A 9021-nucleotide genomic window follows, 5' to 3' on the forward strand; every position below is an offset into this window, starting at 1 on the left:
GATCCTGTGCAACGTGCTCTAGGTGACCCTGCTTGAGCAGGGGGGTTGGACTAGATGCTCTCCAGAGGTCCCTTCCAACCTCAACCATTCTGTGATTGTGTGATTCAGCTCAGCCTCGGGCTGTCTATCCCTATCCCTGTGACGTCATAGCAGTGCCATTCTCCAGCTCCACCATAGCCCTGCCCCAGCCTGGCCATGGGCCCTGCTGATCTGGACCTCAACCCGTAGGCTGATGTGCTGGCCTGGCCTTGCCAGCCAGTGCTCAGCCCCGAGTTCCAGCAGCCAGACCTCCAGGATCAAACATATATCTCTATCTCTACAATATATCTCTACCTAATGAAGAGCAATCCTTTCCCCTTCTCAAGTTACCAAAAGCAGGATTAGGACTCCCTGAGGCACCAAATTGCCCTCAGCCTTGGCCCTTGAAGAAAGATAACAATTTTAAAAGCCCAGGTTTAGCCCAGTCCTCGTCTTGCTGGGCAACAAAAAAATAATTCAAAGTGAAAAGCTAGACTGCTTCTGCAGCCCAGAAGAGTTTTGCTAATTGCTGTAGAATAACATGCAAACACTGAACAACTTTTGGCTTTCCATTGGGCTAAAATCCATGAGCCTTGCCAAAGCCACATCACAATCCTGCAGGTTCCCAGGGGATAAAATCCCCACCCTCTTGCCCAGCCTTGTTTGATCCCTGTTTGAAAGTCTACCCAATTTCTTCATGCGTTATATTGCGCATGTTACTGCCTGTCTCATCTGAAATAGTGGGTGGTAAAAGGGAAGGAAGAGGCACTTTTGGTAAGTAGGTATATCACGGTGTTGAGAACTTGGAGTGGCACAATGACATAAACACTATAAGACCTCATACAAAAACCTGAGACTGCAAAAGGAACAATGCATTTTAAGGAAGCAGAGCTCTGCAGTGCTGGAGGAGAGAACTACAGCCTTCTCTTCCCATTTCCATTTCTCCTGGAAGGATATTGCTTACTGAGTTTCCTAAAGCGAAGAAAAAAGGGTTGTTTAAAAGTTTGGCCTTGATCAAGGTATCTGAAATCACTCCACTACAATATTATTGTTTTCTTCCCTCCCTGTTTTGGAAGAAAAAGTAAATTTTCACAACTTTCATGGCATTCCATGCATGGATCCTTGGGACAAATAACTGGCATTTCATTCCCTGATTTTATACACTTTTAGAGTGTGATAAGGAAAGTGGACTTTATTTGACTATGTGCAAACAGTGTGGAAACAGACAAGCTGGTATTTGGAAGTGGAGTCACCATCTCAGTTGAGCCAAGTAAGTTTCACTTCTTTTACTATTAAAAATATATTAAAAGTTGGGAATGGAGGTGGGGCAAAGGGATTGTGTGATTTGGCAGCATAACAAGATTCTTCTGGCTTCTTGGTATCTCTGGAGCATGCAGGCTCCAGCCAGGTGTTCATTTTGAGTCCTCAGCTCATATCTACTTAACAAAGCTTCTCAGGAAGAACAGGGCTAGTTTCCTAGCTGTGTGCATCATCATTACTCCACAGATCTTCAAACCCCCTGGAAGTATGCACTACAGAATTTAACACTCTATTGTTTATGCCCAGTCAAGATGGCATCTTAGCCCAGCTTTAGGATGCAGTTAAAGCAGTTTGCTTTCCTTCATTTGAAATTTTGACTCTGTAGCACTAAGGTGTGTGGAAAGAAAAAATGTAGATGTAAAGGGTTTCAGGAGAAAATAGTTCCTATAGAAAGGCAGGACATACAGATTTTCTTAGCAACTGCTTGAAATGTGAGCAAAATCTGAGAAAGACCCTTTATATTTAGAAATGACACTCTTCTGAAGGTGCTCTTTATAAGTACGGACCTAAGCTGTATTCCTAAGCTTTTGTGTGGGAGCATGAAAGTTAGGGCAGCGGGTGAGTTTGCTGGGTTGATTTCTACTGTCCTAAAACATCCAGCTGCCTACTAGCCCCTCCTCTCCAACACGCACGCACACAAACACTGCTTTCAGTGCTCCCCTTGGCTTCCAGATGCTGAAACAATTGTCCAGTGGCTTTTTACATCCCTATTTACAGAATCACAGAAACACAGAATGGTTGAGGTTGGAAGGGACCTCTGGAGAGCATCTAGTCCAACCCCCCTGCTCAAGCATGGTCACCTAGAGCACGTTGCACAGGATCGCGTCCAGGCGGGTTTTGAATATCTCCAGAGAAGGAGACTCCAGACAGGCATGGGGCTCTCTTAGATGCTGGCTCACATCTGCCAGCCCCATATAGCTGTCTCCAAATCTGCAGGGTATCTTATATGCCACTACATGTCTGTTTTGGGGCAAATGAATCCCACCCCTATCCTGTGAGAACAGGGAAACCAAAGTTACCATTTTGAAAAAGGCTCATTCTTCTCTGCTAATATATCGTCATCTGCAAATGTAAGACCAGAAGATACTGCAAGCTTCCATCAGCCCAACCTCAGTCTAGGCCAGTATAAACTTGGCAGTTATCAGCCAAAGAGGTGAAGTCTTCCGCCATAACCACCAGGGCCTTCAAGAAAAATCAGCCAACAAAAGACAGGTGAGCGGGTCTAAGACTGAGTAATGGCGTTGCCTTTTCAGAAGAACACAGAAAACCTCACACAAGGTTCTGGTTCCTCACAAAAAACTGTCTTGTATGCTTTTTGAAATAAGGTTATTCTGAATTTGAGACTTGTTATATTAGCCATTGCTGTGTCATGACTCCTGTTCTACAAGAACCATGGAAAAGAAAAATCTTTTGCAGAAAAGTAGGTTTTAGAAACTGTTGGTTCTTCCAAAGACAAGAACAGATTTTCCAGATTTCTGGACTTCTGATAGCCTATCTCTTTTGGTGCTATTTTTATATTTCTGTGGAATATGTTCAGTGGCATTTAAAGCAGCTAAGAACAGACAAACCTTATTTCTTGAACCTCTTGAGATTTCCCAAACACAAAAGACATAGAAAACATCCATTAATAGTCACTACACTGCATCTACTCCTAAGGATTCAATTGAGGAATAGCTAAGGGATTATATTTGGTTCGTTCCACATAAACTTTTCATTCAGAAAACCAAGATCTGTACGAGAACGGAATATATAGCCAATTCTGTGCCTTTGTAAGATTAAGGGGGAAAAGAAGCATAAGCGCTTGTATAATTATATTAACTGCCTTCTGCATGCAATAGAAATGTATCCTGGCCAGGAGCCAGGGGGGATCCCACAGCCAGCAAGGCAGGGGCCTTGCCAGCCAGCGCTCAGCCCTGAGTTCCAGCAGCCAAACCTCCAGCATGGGGGAGGAACACGAACATATTAGAAAAAAAATGGAAAATGGGACAAACATTCCAGAGATTTCTTTTGATGGTTTTTCTCCTAGTTTTCCACATTAATGACAGGGATAGGTTTCACTGAAAGTGTATGTGCCTAGTACAGTCTGAGATGCCCAGAGGATCTATAGGAAACCTGTTCCTTTCTGAAGGGATAGTGAGAGGTAAGACAGGATGCATGGGGTACATGGAATGGCACTAAACTCCTCTGTTTAGGCAGACTGTCCTTGATCTGCTCTTTGGGAAACAGGAAGAAATAGTGACAGAAAGACATTCAGCTGTCAGAGAACAGTCCTGACTGGACTATCTCTGACCTGTAGGTGATTTGGCTCTCCGAAAAGAGAGCAGCAAATAAAGTCATCCCCAGATGATGCTTCTTTTTCAGAGAATCAAGAAGAGTCTGCCCTGGAAGTCATTGCACTTAAATCAAGGAAACGCAGACAGTACAGTAGCAAAGTGAATGTGGCTTGTTTGGCAAGGACTTTCTACTCTAAGAACATCAGCCTTGATGTACCCAAGGGTGACACTGTATATGACCTGAAGGCACCTCTTGTCACATCAGAGGGGATGTACAGTACCCTGAAGGTAGTTGTGGTGGAACCAGAGATGGAGGTGACCTGCAAGGCTGTGCACAAGGGGAACAAGACTGCAGCCAGCACAACCCTTCCAGGTACAGTGTTGTAGTCCAAACACAATCTGTTTCTGGGAGACAGATCTTCCAACGTGTTTTCTTGCTCATGCTAGGAAGTGTCCCCTTTGAGCATGTAGCAGTAACAAGTAAGAACGGTCAGGAAGGTATGTAGGTCCTTAATTAGATGGTGCCAAGAGATATTAAAAAGCACCTAACATAGATGGAGTTTTCTTCAACCTCCCCCTCCCCCTCCCACCCACCCCCAGTATTTGTAAGTCCAGCCTTATCTAAGGCAAAACATTGCCAGGCACAGAAGTATACATGCCTGCAGGAAGAAAGCCTGAAATAGCTTTCACAGAAACAAAAATTAAAAAGTAAACATAATTTTTTTCCCAAAATTTTTTTTGGTTAATTTTTGGTCATTTTTAATGGAGAAATTTTTCTGTGGTAAAGATCATTTTAAAAGGCTGAGAAAAGAGAACTCAATAGTCCCAGGTTTGTTTGTTTGTTTGTTTGCTTGCTTTTCACTGCAATCACATGCAGGAAGCTAGCTTTTCCCTTCAAATTAAACTCAGGATTAATGATCTCCCATCTGATTCTCCAATACTGCTTATCCATTGCTGGGGAAGGGGGTCTTACGTATACTTTATGTAATTCTTGTTTTATATAGCTTAGATATATTTTATAGTGTCTTTTTTAATCATACAACAGAAAAGAAAGCTGAAGAACTGGTAACAGTGAATGCTTGCAACATTACAGACACCTCTTCAAAAGGTTAGTTGCTGAAAGGAACTGTGGCATTAAGTTACTTCATTGGGGATTCAATACCAGTGCAAGAAAAACATGTTTTCTTTGGTACAGAAGTGTCAGAATTGCAAATACTTACCTGCTGTTTCAGGTTAACTGGTTAAATAGATGACAGTTTTCCATGAGATAAGCAACAGGAAGTAAAATCCTAGCCAGTCGGACATCTCCTCTCTTCCCTGCACTGGCCACATTCCTCTGTTATCTTTTCCTTTGTTCCTGCTTCCCTCATCTGTCTATAATCTGCAGATTTTTCTTTTTCTGCTAATAGCAAGACCACAATCTCTTCCCTCTTTTCCTTCTGTTTAAAACAGGTATCAAAATGGAGAAAGCAAACTTGCTGTTCATGGCTGTATTGGGTTTGAGAGTCCTGCTGGCAAAAAGCATCGCCTTCAATACACTCATGAGTATCAGGCTGTTGCTCTTCTGAGGCAGCGAACACACTGTTCAGTCCCTGGGAACATAAGAGGCAAGTGCAGGGAGTGACTCTTTGACTTTGTATCCCTCTGTAACCCCAGAAAGAGCGATGTCGGTTCAGCTGTTCATGTTTCCACTGAATAAGTCAATGTTTCCAGCGACCAGTTCACTGGCAGCACAACCCCAAATTGCCTTTGCACCTGTCTACTCCAGAGCACCTCAGGTTGTATCAGAAATCTTCTGCTGGCTGTTTCAAGTGGCAGAGCACAAAGTCTGGAGAAAAGTCAGGATCAGGAAGGAATCTAAAGGGAGGATCCCAAACTCAAAAATGTGAAAAGAGGAAAACAAAAGGAGGAAGGAGAATTTTTAAGATAATGTACCCAAGATAATACAAACAATTATCCCATACATTCTCAGTTAACAGAAACTAGGCACAACTGTCAACAAGAATTTAAAATAAATACTACTCTTTCAGGTACTGGGGAAGTGAGACAGCAGTGGACTAAAGAAGAGCAGGAGAGAACACATATCAGCATAATTTCAACATCATGGGTCAACTTTGCTGGCAATAAACATCTAAAGCATCACAGAAGCCCCCAGTCCCTGTAGATCTATCATTCCCTCCACTTCATCAAGGTGCACTTCAGTTAACACCATTTGGAAGTATTCTCAGACATATAATACTGTTGAACCCTTGTCCCGTTCAGCTAGTTTCATTAACTGTAAGAGCAATTTTTGATATTTCTTATTCCCAATGAACCAAAAGAGTTTTTCCTCATCCCTCAGCTAAGCAGGAATACTTAGATCTCCTACTCCTCTATCCCTTGCATCAAAACATCCAAGATGCTTAGATTTGAAAAATTAAAACTGAACTTTAGACTTGCTGTGCTTTAAAAATAGCACATCTGGTCATATTGCATTACTGTCTACAGAAGTAATGCTTTACTGCTTAGGGATCCCAGGCACAGCAGGAACGCTGTATAGTTTTAATTTTTTAGAAGCTCTTATTAGTGGCAATTTTCTAGAGTAGGTGATTAGATCTTCACTGGACCTGAAGTGATTCACTTCAGCCAGGGATGTAGTACTGTTTTCATTTGCATCTCTTCTTTAAAACGTGTATCTCTTCTGTTAAGTATATGGTACCCGTGCTTCAGATGTCTGTAGTAAGTACCAAAATAAAGTTTTATTATCAGGCTTTTGTGGTTTGTTCTGGGCCCTTTCTTCTGAAATTTCAGTGGGAACTGTTGAAATCCAGCTGTCTTATCCAGCGACCATCGAGATCTAGAAATCCACCTATTACAGCCTAGATTTCCCTGTGTGTGTGTGTGTGTGTGTGTGTGTGTGCGTTTTTGTTCTTTGTTTTTTTTTGTTTTTTTTTTCCCCGTTGGACTTTCCACAGGGAAAGAAACGACCTCTTTGGCACATTTAAGAGGCTTCAGGAAGGCTAAGAATTCTTGCCCCATGGGGTTTGAATGAATTTTAATTATTCGTGCCCTTTGCAGGTGACTCAAGCTCAAAATTGTGGATCATAGCAAAAACAGAGATGCATCCAAAGAGAAATCAGTTAAGAGATGGGTCGATAAGAGCATGAGGAATGAAAGCACACCCCTCAGAAGATGAGAGAATGGGGTGTTTATTTTCTATTCACTGATACTGGGAAAAGGCCAACAGGAAATACTGTGGTATGGTTTGATAGACTGATAATGTAGCAGTTTGGTTGGCAGTCGAAAAGACCCCAACACACACATTCCCCAGCTGACTTTTCTCTCACAAGCTGCAAGATGCCGCCTGCTTGAAGCAGGATACTGTGGTTAAAATGTAGGACTAAATCACACTATGCAAGACAAAATCCCCCTTGCTTTTAAAAAACATGCTAACCACTTCCTGAAGGGGAGCACACAAGGTTTTTTCAAATACTGACTGAGGCACTGCTGGCTCCAAAAGAGCCCCAAGAGTGTGCATGGCAAAATCTGTTCAATTAGCCTTGGTAAGTTTAGTTCTTCAAACCCTCACTCCTATCCAGAAGATGTGACATTTATATGGATGATGCTAAGAGAGAAAAAAATCTCTTCTTTTCTTTTCTTCTTTTCTTCTTTTCTTTTCTTTTCTTTTCTTTTCTTTTCTTTTCTTTTCTTTTCTTTTCTTTTCTTTTCTTTTTTCTCTTCTCTCTTCTCTTCTCTTCTCTTCTCTTCTCTTCTCTTCTCTTCTCTTCTCTTCTCTTCTTCTTTTCAAATCAACTACACCACCATGAAGAAAACTGGAGCGTTTTGCTCACTGGTAGATTTATCTTGACATATTGATAGACACAATGAACTTTTTTTGCATTGTACTCCACCCCATAATATTTCCCAGTTTCATTAGTAAGATGCAGAGTGGGAGTTTGACTTGTGGGTCTCAGGACCACTCAAGGGATGAGTGTTTCCTGAGTAGCCCTTGACTCATTTGAGAGCATCAGCAGAATAAAAAGCAAAGAGAAGGATCTACAGGAGTGTGGTAACCAGAGGCACAGCATTGCCTGATACCACACTAGATAAACCTGATAAAAATCTCAGTCCTTATTTTTCTGAGGCCAGTTGGTATGGGTGCAGGATACCAGTGCCTCAGCTACATAATTAAGAGCTGTGGCTTGCATGATGCCCCAGTGGTAAAGTGTTTCATACCTCCCTGTGCACCACTGGGAATCAGACCAGTGTGGGAATGTCTATGCTAACAGAAGTGTCAGTGACTCAAACCTCCATTATCTAAGAGTAAGCAAAGGCATTCCTTATTTTGCTTTAATATGATTTGTATTTTCAGTGGATCCAAAGCACCCAGCAAAAATCCAGGCATTCTCTGCTTTGGGCTCCTGTGACCCTTATAATTTGACTGCTAAATCTCTCTTGCAAGGCCAAGCACCCAAAATCATTTTCTAGGCTATCCAAAGTCTAACAAGATTCATTTCATCAAATCAGCTTTCGGGGTGGTGGGGGGGGAGAGATGGTTTCCTGGACACAGGGTGTCCCAGTGTGCCCAGAGTGTATAACGGGGTATGATTCCACTGCTGCCTGATATGCCCCTGACATGTCTGTTTCCTGAGTTGCTCTTGCAGTTGGTTTCATTTTTTTGCCCAAGAACATCAAGAAATTGCCCAAGAAATTACCAAGAACATCATTTTAGCAATCAGGTTGTTTTAACACCCTTTTGCACCTATCCGTCTTTCTATCTATCTATCTCCCTCAAGAAAACAAGAGCTGTCAGGAGAGAGCTGCAACTAGAAAGTCTTGCACCGATTGAATAATGGGAGCTCTGGCAAAAAAAGACACACTTCCCATGAGATTCCCAACTTTTGAGTGGTGTGGAACAATCTACTGGTGGTAAGAAACAATATTAACAGGATTGCTGAATTTGTAAAAAGGACACAGGACAACTTTGATGGGCAGTGTGAGGACCTGAGTGTGAGAACCTCCCCAGATAGGTGGAGGTTTCAGGTTTTTGTCACATTCCCATACATTGCTACAGCTTCAGATTTCTACAACTTTTAATTCCAAATTAACCAGACAGACATAGAGACAACTGCGTGGATAGAGAAAGAGGGGGAAAGCTTCCATAAAATAAACAGATAGGCAATGCTATCACAGGCCCAGGAAAGGACAACACAGAATCACAGAATCGCTGAGGTTGGAAGGGGCCTCTGGAGATCATCTAGTCCAACCCCCCTGCTCAAGCAGGGTCACCTAGAGCACATTGCACAGGATTGCATCCAGGCGCGTTTTGAATATCTCCAGAGAAGGAGACTCCACCACCTCCCTGGGCAACCTGTTCCAGTGCTCTGTCACCCTCACAGTGAAGAAGTTTTTCCTCATGTTCAGATGGAAG

General features: G+C 42.5%; 1 gene segment (V, D, J or C); it reads left to right on the plus strand.

Annotated features, from left to right (window-relative positions):
• Positions 1 to 1232: 1232 nt before the first annotated feature.
• On the plus strand, positions 1233 to 6297 carry LOC112965276 (the record flags this gene model as incomplete). The annotated part of the segment is given in 5 exon segments: positions 1233 to 1288; positions 3700 to 3984; positions 4657 to 4719; positions 5064 to 5218; positions 5642 to 6297. Coding segments are annotated over 4 exon segments (520 nt in total), but the record flags the coding sequence as incomplete, so codon positions are not given.
• Between the last annotated feature and the right edge of the window lie 2724 nt (positions 6298 to 9021).

This window comes from Apteryx rowi, unplaced genomic scaffold, assembly GCF_003343035.1.
Source record: "Apteryx rowi isolate R43461 unplaced genomic scaffold, aptRow1 scaffold_2097, whole genome shotgun sequence".
NCBI lineage: Eukaryota > Metazoa > Chordata > Aves > Apterygiformes > Apterygidae > Apteryx > Apteryx rowi.